The sequence below is a fragment of the Muntiacus reevesi genome, chromosome 4 (assembly GCF_963930625.1).
Source record: "Muntiacus reevesi chromosome 4, mMunRee1.1, whole genome shotgun sequence".
In the NCBI taxonomy this organism is placed as follows: domain Eukaryota; kingdom Metazoa; phylum Chordata; class Mammalia; order Artiodactyla; family Cervidae; genus Muntiacus; species Muntiacus reevesi.
In genome coordinates this window covers 72,740,077-72,757,768 of record NC_089252.1, presented here as the reverse complement: position 1 = coordinate 72,757,768, position 17,692 = coordinate 72,740,077, and the positions used below count along the sequence as shown (strand labels likewise).

Sequence of the window (17,692 nt, the reverse complement as noted above, 5' to 3'; positions counted from 1 at the left end):
CTGAGGCTTTAGGAAGGTAATTCTGACTGCTAAAGGAAGGACAGATTTAGGGCCTGGGAGTATCAGAGGCAGAGGTGAGTGTAGGACACGGTTGCTGCAGCTTGACTCCCAGGTCACAAGGGCTGAGGTGGGGCAGCTGCAGTGGGAACAAATGGATGGAAGGTACACCGTTCTGGCAGGAGAACAGGAAGAATGCTGTGACCGTGGAGCGAAGAGCGAGAGGGCAAGCTGCTGCTGTGCTTTCCAGCTGAGGGCTCTGGAAGAATCTCCTGCCATTCAAGGAGACTTAAACATTGAGAGAGAGAAAATCTCATTAGATTTTTGAAATAAGGAAAAAACATAAGATTTCAAAGCTCCTTTCTCACAGCCCAGGAGACAGAGTGATTACCAAATGTCAAACTGGAATAACCCCCAAACCACTGATACAGTCTATATTTTGAATCTAGCTATTTTTCTCCCTGCCTGTAGGGCATGTGGGATCCTAGTTCCCTGGCCAGGGATCAAACCCACAGGCCCTACATTGGAAGCGTAGAGTCTTAACCACTGGACCACCAGGGAAGTCCCTGAATCCAGTAATTCTGATGTCAAGTTTTCTGTGCAGGTTTTGGGGGTAGGGGAACAATCTTCGTAGTTGGCTTTAGTAAAAACAAGAACATGGTACACATGCGGGGCTCTCCAGTTTTCCTTTCAGCCCTGTGACAAATGGATGTTCTTTAAGGGGCGAGCAGGGCACTGTGGACATCCCAAGTAACAGAAAAAATTTTAACAGAACCTTCTAAAGACATGTGGGCTCCCACGAAGGAATTACAGGCAGAGGAGAAGAGTCTTCAGTGTTCAAGTTGTGTAAAATGCATACAGGACCTCAGCTTCTCTCCTGGGATATCTTGCTCCTGAGAAAGCCCTTTGAGGGGAAGCGGGAAGGAAGGATGGATGCCAGCTCAGCGTTAATGTACGTCCCCTCTGTGCTGGGTTTGACCCTAGATTAAGGCTTCATGTAACCCTCACAACAACCTGACGTGGAGGCTGTTTTCATCCCATCTTGAGAGATGAAGAAACCGTGGTTCGGGGAAGAAGATGCACGGCTGGGACTGGAGCCCAGAGACTCTGGTCTCTGAAGCCCACGCTCCTTCCCACCAGCCACACCACCTCCTCCACCAGCATAATTCCCGGGATGTAACAGACTGCAGAAAGTGATGGAAGAACAGAATCTAACTGAATAATTAAATCCATGAACAACAGAGAGAAGGGCCTGCAGCCTCCACCAAGTGCCACCAGTCAGAATGAGCTTGTCGATTTGTATAGGCTGTGTGCCGAGTTGCTTCCGTTGTGTCTGACTCTTTGTGACCCCATTGTAGCCCGCCAGGCTCCTCTGTCCATGGGATTCTCCAGGCAAGAATACTGGAGTGGGTTGCCATGCCCTCCTCCAGGGGATCTTCCTGACCCAGGGATCGAACCTGAGTCTCTTACGTCTCCTGCATTGGCAGACAGGTTCTTTACCACTAGCGCCATCGGGCTAGTGTGTGAGCAAGTCACACAACAAAACCTGAGAGCTCCCGAGGGACCAGCTCCTGTTCTGAGCCTTACTGAGCCTACCTGAGGTGCAGCCACCAGGGCAACCAGAGTGAACGAGAATGTGTTCTCTGAGGAAACCCGCTCCAAATGTGATCCAGACTTCCCAGCCTGCTCACTACTTTTCTGTCCCACATCACAGGTGCCGCCTTGGCTCTATGAAATGCTTCTTTCAAATCACCAGAGCAAGCAAGGAAATTTGTCCAAATGCCCTGATTTCATGTATTTTTTTTCTTTCTCAAAGGTAAGAAAAGAAACTCCATATGTCATCCTAAATAGATGACAGAAATCTGTTAGAAAAATTCAGTGCAAATATGTTTCAGTTCTCATGAAACATAAGGCGCTCCGGCGATGCCTCTACCACCCGTCAAAATACATTCTCCATGAACAGACTCACATCCCCAGAGAATGACTTGATGAAAGAAGGTGGCACAGAATTGTGGAAAGAAATTGGAGCACGGACCTAATAAATTAGCATGTGTAATAAACTGAGACAAGAAATGTAACAGAGATTAGAGAATGGACCTCTGGGGATGTTTGGGTTCTGAAATCATCTAGATTTTGATGGTCAAAGTTATATGTGAAAAAAATAAGATTATTTTTGATGGTGATGATTGAAATGAGTTTTTAAGAGTCTGCTATTTGCACATTTAGTTTAGTTACAGAGTTAAACCCACTGGTCTGTATGTCTCTCTGAGGTCATTTTCTCTCTCTTCCTGGGTGGATTCCCCGTAGTCTAATGTAGGCACCTGAGCATGGCTGCTCCAGGACCTGGTGACAATGAGAGAGGAAGGGAACGCTGGGGCCACTGCCTTTGACCAAACCTGCCCGGGCAAGTCTTCAGCAAGCAGGACTCCCTGTCCTGGCAGAGGAGGTATTCATGGTCGTCCATCTCTTTTGCTTTTTGCACACTGACTGTTCTTCAGAAAATCAGTTCCTGATACTCACTGGAAGCACTTCCCCATGGCTTTCGGTAAACAGGGTTCTGCCAGGGCACGTGCTTGGCTCTGAACTAGCCCGGTGACACAGGAAACCACCTTCCACGTTCACTTGGAAAGGAGGTGGCACCTGGCAACTGAGGCAATCTTCATAAATATAGGATCCTCCTGCTGAAATCTTTCCAGGTTCTTCCTGTCTCACACAGAACAGAAGCCGGTGTTCTCTGCACGGCCCACGTGGCTGGCTTGCTCTGGCCCCTACCGTCTCCTCATCTCTCTCTTTGGCTATGTTGCCCCAGCCACTCTACATCTTTAGGCGGTTCCTTGAACTTATCAAGGTTATTTCCACCTTAAGGCCTTGCTTGTATTTGCCCGAAAAGCCTCTCCTTTCGATCTTTGCCTGACATTTCTCTTCTTGTCCTTTGGGTTTCAGTGGAAAGCACAGGCAGTCAGATAAGTCAGGGCCATCCAGGACACGTCCTCCTCCCAGCTCCGTCCGTGACTGTCCTGCTGAACTTTCTCTTTGGCACTGGTCACTGCGCACATCTTCCGCTGTGTGTGTTTACATTCTTATCAGCTGTCACCCCTCAACAGCAGGTAAATTCCACCAGAGCAGGGACCTTTCCTCGCCAGTCCCTACTGTATTATAGCTCTTAGAATAGTTCAACAATTATTTGTTGAACAAATGGTAAGTGAATAAGGGATTCAAACTCTAGAACTTGTGCTACCACTTCTCCCAGGAAGTTGGCATCTTTTCCGTTAGTGTCTCCTATACATAATGCTGGGCCTGCCAACCAGGGATGACCATTGAATTCCTTCTCTTGGGTGAACACTAAGGACCTTCCTCTCTTGCCACATCACTTCCTCCCAAAGAACAAGTGCACATATGTCTTAACACATTAAAAATTGATCTCTGCCTGACCAGGGGTAAGAGGTGGGTGAGTGGTAAGTATGAGATAAATCAAGAGTTAAGATTTTAGACTATACTTCTGGACTATTTCATTGCATCCTTTACTAATAACTCATAAGTTTAATTACTCTGCCTTTAAAACAAAATGTATTATCTTAATCGTTCCTCTTTCTTTTCTTTTTCTAAAAATTTCTAAGTTATTCTTTAAATTTATCAGATGATTTTTTGAATCCTTTTGAAAAGTTAAAAAACTTCTGGTTCAGATTTTTATTTGAATTACACTAAATGTCTATCCTCATTTTGGAAGAATTCTTCTTTGCATTGTCTTTCCTACCAGCAAACTGGTAGTTTTCTTAGAGATTTGCAGTTTTCTTATTAAGTTTTAACTTCACATTTTTTTTTTCCTATTATGGATGAATTGTTGTTTAGTTGCTAAATCGTGTCCAATTCTTTTGTGACCCCACAGGCTGTTGCCCTCCAGGCTCCTCTGTCCAGGAGAATTTCCAAGCAAGAATACTGGAGTGGGTTGCCATTTCCTTCTCCAGAGGATCTTCCCGACACAGGGATCAAACCCATGTCTCCTGCATTGGCAGGCGGATTCTTTACCACTGAGACAGCAGGGAATTTCTGTTTTATCTCCCCACCCCTCCAATCTGGTTTGAGATTCATATCTGTACATCTTAGTTATGAGATGGGGAGTTCTCATGTAAACCCCAGAACCCCTTGAACTGTACTGTGTAGTGTGCTGAATGATCTGGACTCGTGAATAGACCTGCTCCTATTAGATCTTTTCTTTGAACAGGATGAATTTTTATTTTGCATTCATTTGCATCAAATTTACTATAGTCTATTTTTTAAAATTGAAGTTGATTTACAATGTTGTATGAGTTTCAGGTATATGGCACAGTGCTTCAGTTAAACATATCTGTCTATCTTTTCTCGGGTTCATTATAGGCTATTACAAGATATTGACTATAGTTCCTTGAGCTATACTGTAGGTCTGGACTGTTTATCTGTTTTATATTTAGAGTGCAGAGTTGCTGTCTTCTTTTACAGGTTCTTTGTAACTCCGGTAAATGTTTGTGATCTCTGATTTTACCCTGGTGGTCCTTTATATTTCTCCACACATTTTTCTCCCATTCTATGCAATAGCTATTTCAAACCCTCTCCACAATCCTGACAACCCAATTTCACCATCCCCTCACTTTCAGAAGGCAAACTTGCCTTCTAGTTCAGGGGGCTAGAGATGTAACCAAGCAGGACCCTACGGGGAATTCCCAGGACAGACTCTCCCATGTCCTCTGCCTGCCTCTTATTTATAGAAAGACTTAACCTTCCTAAGCCAAACCTGAGTTCTAAGAGTAAATTTTATACATTTAGAAGTGAGACAATGCAGAAACAAAGGAAAACAGTCAAGTAAGACAAAATAACAGTTTAGCCATTAAACAAAGTCAAAGACCTTTAGTTCCTCTCAAGGGCTATAGATAATATTCTGAACCATGTCCTTTGAGCTGTTTTGCAGACACTGAAACCCCCGTCAGGAGGACCATGTTTACTGCATGCTGACCACCATCATGAAGGCCCCAGACAGGATGGAATCAGAGGGTCAATGGTGTTGATTCCCGATTACCTCACCACCAACCAATCAGAAGAATGTACACAAGCCGATCATGCACCCTGCAACCCTCTCCCTCATCCTGTCTTTAAAAACCTTTCCCTGAAAGTCATCGGGGAGTTCCTGCCTTTTGAGCATTAGCCATCCCTACTCTTGCTTAGCGCCCTGCAATAAACATTAACTTCCCTTCACAGCCCAGTGTCGGTGGGTTGGCTTTACTGTGCACGGTCAAGTTTGCTTCAATAAGTGGGGCAAGGGGTTTGGGGAGGCTTAGAACATAAAACAAATTTTGTTCATCTTCCTAAACATCATATTTATCCACTTACTTGTATCTGGACCATTTTGTCTTTGCTGTTCCAATGTTGATACCCCACCTGTTTTCTGGACCTCATCCCCTCCATTTTCCCAAAACTCCCTTATTGTTGGACACTTAGGTTGTTTCAAAGTTTTCCTAATATAAAAGTATAACACGTGATGGACTGCATTGTGATATACCTTGGCTGCTTGCCTAGTTGTTCCTTAGGATAAATGATGGAAAGTATATTTGCTGGATCAAAGGGTATGCACGCTTTGATCGCTTTGAGTTACCAAGTCACCCATGAGCTAATATGTGCTACTTTGTGTGTGTTAGCCTGCCTGGTCCTCTGAACTCTTACCAACATAAATTATCATCCTTTTTAACCATCAGTTTGTTAGGCAAGTGGCATTTCATTATTTCAGTTTGCATTTTTATTGCTGGTCTGAACAAATGCTACACTTTGCCCTGTTCATGGCTGTCTTCCCATTGCCTCAGGGTGCTTCTGCTGAATGGAAGAAATGAATGAATGTACAAACCATATGCCAAGTTCTGGGCTGGGTGTTGCACTGAATACAGTTGAGATACAATGAAAGTTGAATCTTTTTTCATATGCTTATTGGTCATTTACCCTCTTCTTTTTTGTTGTTTTTGGTGAATTGTCTGCTTATGTAGACTGCCCTTTTATCTACTAGCATTATGAGAATATTAATTCTCGAGGGCTTAGTTCATCTTTTGCCTAGAGAGGAAGATGTTCTGCTGAAGTCCTCGTGATCCAGGAGAGAACCGAGAGCTCTCTTCCCAACCTCAAAGGCCCCTCCCACAAACACGGAGGACAGGAGTGTGGGGATGAGGGCTGCCAATGGCAACAGGGTGAGACGAAACCTCACCTGTTCAAGCACTGTGGATAAGAGCTGTAGCTCTAAGTGGTAAAGCTTCTGTTTTCCCTACAGCCAGTTGTTTAATAGAATCTCAGAAAAGAGGTGTTGATTCCTCAACAGGCATAAGGCCTACTGAGATCAGTACAACTTGTAAGATACAAATTAGGATTGAACCTTACATTCACGTTAGCACCAACTGAAGATGGAGACACGCTTCTCAAATAATGCTACCGCGAGTGAGAGACACCTAATCCTCATGTGGATGGTGAGCAGTTTTACAAGGGTGAGACACGTGTGGACAGTACTTGACTTTATGTTAACACTGTGATAGCAACAAGTGTTTCACAACACGTTAAACTGCAGAGACCTACAGCTCTGGGCTTTCTCAGACAACAGTCAATCTGTCTGCTTGACCATCGACCAGGACTGTGTTTCTATGTGACTTGATACTAATTAATGAGGAGTGGCTGTGGGAAGATGTACAGAGTTGTCTCTTATTTGCAGAGAAAGGCACTTATTACTTTTTGCTCAGTACTTTGATGAGAACTGTTTCATGAAACTGTGGGTAGGGGAGATACCTGCTGGTCTGTGACTCCCTTGTGAACATAAAACACAATGGTTCAGCTACCTGTGATAATTAATAAACAAAGACACTTAAATAATGCCTTTAAGGCATTGCATGTACTGACTTGACTATAATGCAAGAATTTACTAATCTGGGTCTTCAACAAACACTCATTTTCCGAAAGTTTGACACACAGGACATCTTCTGTCGTATAAATAGTGTCATAAATGACACTTATTTCAGTAAACAATAATGTATTTAATTCATGACATGTCTAGAGCCATGAGACTTTGGAGCCAGAAGGGACCTTGGGGGTCTCTGCTGTAAGCCTGGGAGATTAGGGGTTTGTGGGAGATCCAACCCCTGCAGGTAGCCTCCAAACTCTGGCCAGGAGTTCCTGGCCCTTCTTTGCATGCTTCCCTTAGGAACACAGCACCTACATATCTAGAGGCAGACGGCTCTAGGAAGCACTTTAGCCAGCCCTTTCTCCCATAACCATTGGCATGGTCACCTGCCTAGTAGTTGAGGAGAAGCAAATGCTCATTCCTGGGCTTGAAGGATCCCAAGATATGGAAGGTTGACCACTAAGGTTCAATCGAACCAAGATGGCTTCAGTTAAAAACATGACCTTCTAGGAGTCCAGGTTCCTGGACTAGCTCAAGCTTTATAAGCTGGTTCTTCGGGTAGTTAAAACTCAGATGGCAGTGATCATCCTTAACTCATCCTCAGGCCCCGAACACCCAGCCAAAGTGAGTCAACTATAGGCACCAGTTCTGTCTACAGCCAAGGGCTGACTCCCATCCAGAAAAAGCCTATTTCTAAAATGGTTCTTCTGCTGCTGGACAAGACTGTGAAGCCCTAATTTCTGCATGAGTTGTCATACTAAGGACACTGACCTGCCGCTGATGTCCTTGTGTTGATGGGAATATGCACATTATTCTGCTATGGACCCCAGATTGCAGAATCCGTGGTAGAGGCAGGAGGGACGTGAAGTCTGGATGAGGCTCTGTCTGTGTGAAGGATCCTCCGGGTCAGGCAGAGGCTGCTAGCAGTCCGCTAGGCTTTTAGGTTTCCCCACTGCTCAGTCACAAACACTGCCATGAGTGTTTGTGATCTGGGGGCTCCATGTGATCTCTGGTTTGGTTACTGTCTCAGTCTGGTTTCCCCAGAAGCAGACCCCAAGGCGTGGCTTCGAGTGCTTGGAGTTTATTTGAGAAGTGGTCCCAGGAACCAGTGGAGGAGTGGAGAAGAGAGGCAGGGAAGGGGAGACAGCCTGCTCGAACTGGTCCTCACTGTGGGTGCCCAGAGCAAGATCTACTGGGGAAGTCGGGGCATCAGTGGGCAGCATACATCCCAGGGTCATTGCCCCAGCAGAGGCAGAGGAGCTGGAGGATTTATACTCTTCCTATCAGTCACTGGATAGCGCTCTTCTCGGGGAGGGGAGCACTGCCTAGACTGTGCTTCTAGACCAGTGTCTAGAGTTTAGACACTCCCAGCCTGCCTTCTGCACAGGAAGGGGTGCGCCTGCTGTGTCAGGGACCCCCGGGCAGGTGGACCTGGGCCAATGTGCAGCAGCATGGTAAAGAGGTAAGAAGCAGTAACAGCTTGTGGAACAGTCTCTTTAGCCCAGATCCACTCCCCAACCAAGGTGTGTGTGTGTCTGCATGTGTGCACTGGACAGATGGTTGCGGTCCTATTACAAGGGAAGTTTACTCTGATCCTGAAGGTGGGAACCTGGGAGGTTCCGGTGCAGTATTTTCCCCATCCCATTCCTCAGAGCATGACAAAGCACTGCATGTGGTTAGGACTCTGGCTTGACACTGCATGCACAGATGGGAAATAGGCACTAACCTCTTCCTTCAGTGCTGGCACAAGGGTGTTACTTCACAACAGTGACGTTCCTTTTCCTTGAGGTTGTTAAGGGGGCTCTGAGGTTATTACTCTTTGCTGGGCTCTGACTTTGTGTTACCCCTATGCTGTAAAATTCAGTTGTCTCAACTCTATAAGGGGGCATGGTTATACCCATTGGTTATAGTATAGATGAGGCCAATGTGCATTTGCCCAATCAACCATGAAGACCCAGACAGGGTCCTAGGGATAGATATAAAAACAAGGTGCATATGGGCTTGTTTACATGCTGGGAGCAAGTTCAAGGGCCACGGGGCAGCTCCAGCCTCTGAGTGGAAAAAGGACTGGAGGGGCCAGAGGGGGCAGCTAGGAGGGAGGTGTAGTGAGCAGACAAGAAAAGGCCTGGACTTAGAATCAAAGTCCAGAGTTTGCAAACTGCATGGCTGTGTTTCACATTCTGTCTAACCTGAAGCCTATCTCTATGCCCTTCTGATTCTAAACAACCTTCCATAGATGGACCTCTATTTCTGTTTTCCTTTAATCAGAGGAACCCATTCTTGATGGAGAAAGATATATTAATTTTCTCTTTTGGTTTGCTATCTGTGTTTTTATATACACTGATTCATGGTTGATGGTGGGAAAGACTTTAACTTTGGGAAACTGGCACATTTGAGAGTTTGGATAAAAGTGATGCCCCTAATTTCCTACTCAGTGAGGGCACAGGGCAGGGTGGAGGCAGGAAGGGTCAAAGTGCCCAGGACTTTCCTCCATTTCCTGCTCACATTCTGCCCAGGAAAGCCCAGTACAGATGGGTGGCTGTGCCTCCAGAAGGTGAGGCTCGCAGGTGAATGGGGGTTGAATGTGCCGGACTCATCCCAGCCTGGCACCCCACTGGCACAGCGTGAGTTGGGACCACCAGGCATCAGAGTCAGTAGGATGTGGAGCCATCGTAAGAAATAACACACTATACTTCAATTGCCATCTCGCTCTCAGCCCCAGCAGACAAAATGTGACTGTAATGGGGCATCGGATCAAGCAGCAGGGAGGATCAAAGCTCATAACCGTAGAGGAGGCAAGGGGTTGGAGCCTGCATCCCAGGGAAGGGCTGCCTGTGAAGGCCAGAATCTGCTCTTCACCAACAGACATGCCAGGGGAAAGAGGGATACTCCATCCCCAGGCGCAGGACCTGCTTGGTTTATGAGGGAGGATTCAATGGTTATGGAGGATGGGCTGGGAATGAGTGAAAGGCAGAGTGTGAGGTGTTGGAAGGTTCAGGGGCTCAGCCATGAAAGACGGTGCAGACTGCTCTATGGTGGTCCCTCCTGGGCTGGTCAGCCCCTTGCTTAGCACCCCAGCTTGGCTGCTGAGCAGATGAAGGGGGCTCATGGACTATATATATGGGTTACCCGCAGTCATTAGCTTAGAGAGCCTACTCTCAGAATAGGGAAAAAAATGGATCCTAAGTACAAAGAATTCAAGATATTACCAGACAAGATCTAATCTGAGTTTCAGAAGCAGCAGCCTATAGAGGAAGGAGCCTGTGACTTGAGGCCAAGAGGTTTGTGATGCAGCCTCTGAAACTTACTAGCTGTGGGCCTCGAGTGGGGACCTCCACGACTAGTCTCAGTTACTTCCTCTGCAGCATGGGGGTGTGTCTGCCTCAAAGGTTTTACACTAAATGAACTAACACACGCAGAGCACCAGACACAGAGGAGACGCTGGACAAATGCTGGCTTCTCCCCTTCCACCGGAGGCAGCAGGGGTCACATCTAGGGTGGATGTACTTAGGGAGGAGCTGTAGGGGGAACCCAGGCATGTCAGGCAGAATGGTGGGAGAGAGGCTGGGATTTCCTTCTGCCAGAGGTAGGGTCTATTTTCTGTGGTTTTCACACCACGTCCCTTGGAACTCAGTGGCCTACTTGGGCTTGGAAGGAAGAGAGGACGGTGGGACTGAAGATCAAGTGATTGGGGTTTTGGGGACCCCTCGGAGCAGCAGCGTTTGTATCTGATTAGAACCCTGGGATTCCATATAAGGTCTGTTTGGGAAAGGTTCTAACTAAGTCAAGCCCAGATCTGAAAACTGCAGAGATAATGACCTAGAAGACAACTTTCAGTGCAAAGATTTTATACTATGAGACGAAGTTTTATCACTGGCTAAAAGAGGGCTGGCTAGATGCCCTCAATCCACAGGAAACATTCCTCAGGGGGAGGGGTGGTGCGAAATAACACAGCTCTTACCAGTAAGAGAGGCTGTGGGTACTACATTTCAGACTCGAAAGGCGAGGGCTGTCTTGATGAAAGATGGGATATGAGAGGTCTTGGGAGATATCCAAGGACACGCAGGGCTGTTTTCCTGATTGAATAACTCTGCATTAATCAAGTCAAGTTTTCCTGGGCTCTCCCAAGTGCACAGGGACGGGCATTTTAGAGAGTGCTGTTTGGGGTCTCAGCACAAATACAGAGCCCCGCCCCAGAGGCAAGAGACCAGGCAGAGACGGGCCGGTCTGCTGTGACTTCACAGCCCTTACCTTCTTCAGCTCTTCCTGGACACTCTGGCTGTTGTCTTCGGAGGACAGACTTTCCTTCTGGTTCTCAGACTCGGTCTTGGGCTCGGATTCCTGATCCTCCCCAGAAGAAGTCTCCTTCTCACTCATTTTCATTGCTAGCTCGTACAGCCTGTTCCTCCGTTTCTCTTCTGCAGTGTCTGCGCCGGCCCGGGGGTGCCGAGCCTCACTGCTGATGTCAGTCTCTGATAAATCACCTGACACCTGAAGGAAAGTCAGAATCATGAGCTGAAGACCCTTCTGCTACAGCCATGCTGTTCCCGATAATCTCCGGGTAAAGGTCAGTCCTTTACATCAGGCTTCCCTGAGGGCTCAGCGGATAAAGAATCTGCCTGCAAGGCAGGAGACGTAGGAAACGTGGGTTCAGTCCCTGAGTTGGGAAGATCCCCTGGAAAAAGAAATGACAACCCACTCCAGTATTCTTGCCTGGAAAATCACATGAGCAGAGGAGCCTTGTGGGCTCCTGTCCATGGGGTTGCAAGAGTCAGACAAGATTTAGCGACTAAACCACCAAAGGTCAATGAAAATGAAGGTAAACTAAACCAGGAAAATGAGGCTTTTCCTTGATCTGCTTTCCCTATGGATGGGCTCTTACTTTTTATTCTTACTTTCTCAAACATATGAATCTTAATACTTTGTTAAAGCTTTAGACAGAACCAGTGCAATACTGTAAAGCAATTCTCCTTCAATTAAAAAAAAAAACTTTAGGCAGGTGAGCATCTTAGTCAGAAAAGTGAATTCAGTGCTTTTCATTTGCAGAATACCTATCCAGTGGCTACTAAGGGCAACACTGTGCTGGTACCGAGGATGCAAGTCTGAGCAAACCTCCACCAGCTCCCAGTGGAGGAGACACTAAAACCCTGCTAAGTGCAGAGAAGCAGGGGTGGGGAGGGAGGCTCCGACAGCCCTGCTAAGGGGCACCAGATGGGAGGACTGGGGGTTAGGGAAAGCTGAAAGTGGAAGTGGTGTTTGAGTTGGGATTCAAAGTGCAGCAGTTACCCAGCTAAAAGGGAGAGAGGAAAGAACAGTATTCCAGGCAGATCACAAAGATTTTGAGATGGTGTGAGGTTCTTGTGCATACATAAGGAATACTATGCCACCTTCCCTTGATAGTCACACAATTACATCTCTGGCTCCTACCATCTCCTAGAGCTTCCTCTGTGAGTAGAGCCCTAACCGGGCCTGGGGAACTCTAGGAAGACCTGGAAATCGTTAAGCCTCACTCTATTCTTCACCTCATGTTGGACAGATATGTATGGAATTTTAACAAGATAACCCTCAGCGTACCATCAGGGTCCACTGCACACAATATTAGCTTTTGAATTTCCTCTGAGTTGTTCTGTCTGTTTAAAACGCTTGGTCTTTCATGACTTTTATTCTTTCTTGAAGAACTCCCAAAGAACAAAGAGAAAATATATTAATTCTGTAAATAAAACTCCTTCCATCTTGCAGTTATTATCTGGGTTCATTGAACCCTTTTATAAATCTAAGACACATGAAGAGATTTTTATGATCTCATTTTCCTTATCTTTGGAAATATTTTGCTGTTTTATCATCCTGGGAATTATCTTTCATCATTACTCATCAAATACTTCCAATTATGCTAAAAAAGAGACTAGAATAACAAAAGAGAAAAATGGAATTACTTAGAAGGATGATTCAACATGGAAATAAATCATCACCATTTTGAGTCTGCTTTTAGCTCACTGTATACAGTTGGGAATTCAAAATTTTTCATAATGGCAAAGGAAAATAACTGAGAGAACAACATTTCACAATTATTAGATGACTCAGAGGATGAAGTTGGAGAGCAGCTCCACAGACTGTAACGATGATGGATGAAATTGGTTGTCTAAAGTAAAATCTCAGACTAAGAGTCTTCAGATGACAGTGTCCTAAGTGAATTTTCTCAAACCCAAGAATTAATAAGTAAACAAAGAATCGATGAGCAAACAAAGAAAAAATGAGTAAACAACGTATCTATCAGGATAAGAGAAAAGATGGTATTTTCATTCAGTTCCTCATTCGACAGGAACAGCTTCATCACACAACATTTTGAAACAAGAATGGACCATCCTGTTCTGCTAAAACAGTGTGGCAGATTCTTTATGAAGTTCATGTATCAAATTTGCTTGATTCAGTTTATAATTGGACAAATGCTTAAGGGAGCTGTTTATATAAAGGCAATTAAAAGGAGACAGATGATAGAAGTGGAAAAAAAAATCACTGGACTGATAAACAGGGTCCCTTGGATGATGATGTTTTTTTCTGGGCCTGAGTAAGAATCAGTGGTGAGGACCTCATGAGAGGTGGCTGATGGCCCCAGCACGCTTGAGAAGGAGGGATCCTATGGTGTTAGGACTTGGGGGGAAGAACGGTCTCTGAGCAGGTTCTTGAGAGATGAGGAGCATTTTAATATGTTGACATGGGATAGGCATTGTTGATGAGGAAGCAGCAGGATGGTTAAGACCCAGGGTGCATGAAGCTGCTCGGCACAGTTAGAGGAATAAGGCTCCGAGGTGGAGAGCATGGGGAGCTTCGGGGTGGGGCAAACAGGCCCAGGTCAGACTGCAGAGGAGTAAGCGTCTGCCAGGCGGCAACAGTGGTAAAGAACCCACCTGCCGACGCAGGAGACGTAAGAGGTGAGGGCTTGATCCCTGGGTTGGGAAGATCCCCTGGAGGAGGGCAAGGCAACCCACTCCAGTATTCTTGCCTGGAGAATCCCATGGACAGAGGAACCTGGCGGGCTTCAGTCCCTGGGCTCGCAGAGTCAGACACAAGTGAAGCGACCTAGCACCACACAGCAGGCGTCTAAGGAGTGAGCTTTACCTGTCAAGTATCTCCCGGCTCCTGCGTCTCCCCAGGCTGCCGGGTGGCACCGAGGGCCCTCAGAAGCTGGCTCATGGAAGACCTTGGGTGTTCCTGGAAGGTGAGCATGCAGGAGCTCCCTAGAGCAGAAATGAGGTAGCTGCTCAGGAGCTGCACGACAGGGTGGAAGCGGATGAAAGTGAGAGCCGAGGTGAGGCCTGAGGCAGAGATCCAGGGTTCTAACTGAGCACACAAGGGCAGAGCCTTAGACACTGGCGGGATGCCCAGGCTGGGGGCCGTGCAGAGAATGACTTGATGAACAGGGCCCCATCACTGAGAGACCTGCAGGGACCAGGAACACTGCTCGGCTCTCAGAGGATACCAGAAGGCCCCTTACAACCCAAGACGGTGAAGGTGGAGAAAGTGGTGGGGTTGGATGACTGGCTATTTACTTTAAAAATATAGTTTTAAACAGAAAGTTGATTAAATTGCAAGCAGCTAAGTGTCTGTTGGATTGGCTGGTTTTACATTCCTGGCTCTTCAGAGTGGGGAGACTGATGAGGAAATTTAAGGCAGTTACAGAAGAACAAAAAGTTACCTTTTCTTTGCACATTTATATTTAGTGTGTGGAGTGCATGCTCAATTGTGTCTGACTCTTTGTGACCTCATGCTCTGTAGCCCACCAGGCTCCTCCGTCCGTGGGATTCTCCAGGCAAGAATACTGGAGTGGGTAGCCATTCTCTTCTCCAGGGGATCTTCCCGACCCGTGACCAAACCCGAGAATCCTGCATTGCCAGGTGGATTCTTTACCACTGAACCACCTAAGAACTCCCTAATGTGGCTGCTACTGCTGCTGCTGCTAAGTCACTTCAGTCGTGTCCGACTCCGGGCGACCCCACAGACGACAGCCCACCAGGCTCCCCTGTCCCTGGGATTCTCCAGGCAAGACCACTGGAGTGGGTTGCCTTTTCCTTCTCCAACGCATGAAAGTGAAAAGTAAAAGTGAAGTCTCTCAGTTGTGTCCGACTCTTCGCGACCCCATGGACTGCAGCCCACCAGGCTCCTCCATCCATGGGATTTTCCAGGCAAGAGTACTGGAGTGGGGTGCCATTGCCTTCTCCACCTAATGTGGAGATTCTGGCTAAATAAGGATAATGTTATTGTTGTTCAGTTGCTAAGTCATGTCTGACTCTTTTCGACCTCATGCATGCCAGGTTTCTCTGTCCTCCACTATCTCCCGGAGTTGGCTCAAATTTATGTCCATTGAGTTGGTGATGTTATCTAATCTTCTGCAACCCCCTTCTCCTTTTGCCATCTGTCTTCCCCTGCATCAAGGTCTTTTCCAGTGAGTTGGCTCTTCACGTTAAGTGTCCAAAGAGCTTCAGCTTCAGCATCAGTCCTTCCAATAAATATTTGGGGTTGATTTCCTTTAATATTTGATCACTGGTTTGATCTCCTTGCAGTCCAAGGGAGTCTCAAGAGTCTTGTTCAGCACCACAATTGAAAAGCATCAATTCTTCAGCGCTCAGCCCTCTTTATGGTCCAACTCTCACTTTCGTACATGACTACTGGGAAAACCATAGCTTTGACTATATGGAACTTTGTTGGCAGAGTGATGTCTCTGCTTTTTAATATGCTATCTAGGTTTGCCATAGCTTTTCTTCCAAGGAGAAAGCATCTTTTAATTTCATGGCTGCAGTCACTGTCTCTAGTGATTTTGGAGCCCAAGAACATACAATCTGTCACTGCTTCCATTTTTTCCCCATCTATTTGCCATGAAGTGATGGGACTAGATGCCATGATCTTAGTGTTTTGAATGTTGAGTGTCAAGCCATCTTTTCACTCTCTTTCACCGTCATCAAGAGGCTCTTTAGTTCACCTTCACTTTCTGCCATTAGATGGTATCATCTTCATATCTGAGATTATTGATATTTCTCCTGGAAATCTTGATTCCAGCTTATGATTCATCCAGCCTGGCATTTCCCATGATGTTCTCTGTGTACAAGTTAAATAAGCAGAGTGACAATATACAGCCTTGTTGTACTCCTTTCCCAATTTTGAACAAGTCAGTTGTTCTATGTCTGCTTCTAACTCTTGCTTCTTGACCTGCATACAGGTTTCTCAGGAGACAGGTAAGGTGGTCTGGTACTCTCATCTCTAAGAATTCTCCAGTTTGTTGTGATCCACACAGAAAAGTGTAGTCAATGAAGCAGAAGTAGATGTTTTTCTGGAACTCCCTTGCTTTCTCTATTGCCCGATGAAGGTTTGCAATTTGATCTCTGGTTCCTCTGCCTCTTCCAAACCCAGCTTGTTCGTCTAGAAGTTCTTGGTTCATATACTAAGCCTAGCTTGAAAGATTTTGAGCATTACCATGCTAGCATGTGACATGAGTGCAATTGTATGGTAAAATTTTAAATACCTGATGACAGAATACTCGTTAAGATAAACTAGCATATCTTCTTAACCAAGAAGACCACTTTCTGTGGTCTGCAAGTTCTTTATACTAATCTTTAAATTTTGGTTTTTGTTTCACTGATATGCTAAAAAAAAGCACATTGTGGATTACTGGGGCAACCAGCTGACCATCGAGTGCTGCCAGGGGGTTGCTATTCCTTTGTTTGATTTATGCTTCTGGAGGTGCTAACAGGTCTCTTACATTGACAATATTTAAGTTTTAATGCAGCCATTCTCAAATCAGATACCCTCTGAAAATCATGAATTCTCAAGATTGAGAAATACAGCTGCTGCTGCTGCTGCTGCCAAGGCGCTTCAGTCGTGTCTGACTCTGTGTGACCCCGTAGATGGCAGCCCACCAGGCTCCTCTCTCCCTGGGATTCTCTAGGCAAGAACACTGGAGTGGGTTGCCATTTCCTTCTCCAATGCATGCACGCATGCTAAGTCACTTCAGTCGTGTCTGACTCTGTGTGACCCTATGGACAGCAGCCCACCAGGCTCCTCTGTCCACGGGATTCTCCAGGCAAGAGTACTGGAGTGGGTTGCCATTTCCTTCTCCAGAGAAACACAGAGGTGGACATAAATGGAGGTGATGGGTACGTGAGAGGTGGAGGAAGGAACTGGAGGGTTCTTGGGCTGAGCACGGCCATGCGGTATGGGTGAACACTGCTCCGGGTGCTGCACACACAGAATCTCATTCCAGAGGCCCTGTCGTTCCCTCTGTATCCCTGAGGACACTAACGTTGAGTAGGCTGTCCAAGGTCATGTGGCTAGAGCGTGGCTGAGCTGAAGACGGCCTGACCCTAAAGGCCAAGCTCTTTGCATTCTTCCAAGATAAAGCTAGAAGCTCCACACTAAACCACACTTCTGGGAAGGAGATCAGATTGCAGAACCACAGAGCTGGGGAAGAACCCAAGATGCAAAGGATTTAACTTCTTGTTTCATAAGGGGAAATTTTAAAGGAGTGAGGAGATCCTTTTTCTAGCGGCACTCTGGCGATGGGTACTCTCAGATTTTCTCAGTCCCCCTTTCCTTCAAGTCAGCCTAGTGGTCTGTCTTTATAGACCTTGGAACCCTGCCTGCTTTAGTTCAAAGCAGTTTTTCTCCATCTCAGCCTCATCACCACCATCATCCAGATTCTCTGCACATTTTAAGGGAGGAAAGTCAATGTCTTCCAGGCTGGGCAACCCCAGTCCTAGCATCACTTTCCCAGAGCTTGCCTTTCAACTGCCAGGTCACTTGAGG

The 17,692-nt window shown here is 46.3% G+C and overlaps 1 protein-coding gene across 4 annotated transcripts in view; it reads right to left on the bottom strand.

Annotated features, from left to right (window-relative positions):
• MYRIP (myosin VIIA and Rab interacting protein) overlaps window positions 1–17,692 on the bottom strand; it is a 217,899-nt gene that overhangs the window by 30,401 nt on the left and 169,806 nt on the right. For all 4 annotated transcript variants that reach the window (XM_065935249.1, XM_065935248.1, XM_065935251.1 and 1 more), the window contains one exon: window positions 11,150–11,389. In XM_065935249.1, coding sequence (XP_065791321.1) covers window positions 11,150–11,389 — 240 coding nt within the window. The remainder of the gene's footprint in view (window positions 1–11,149; window positions 11,390–17,692) is intronic.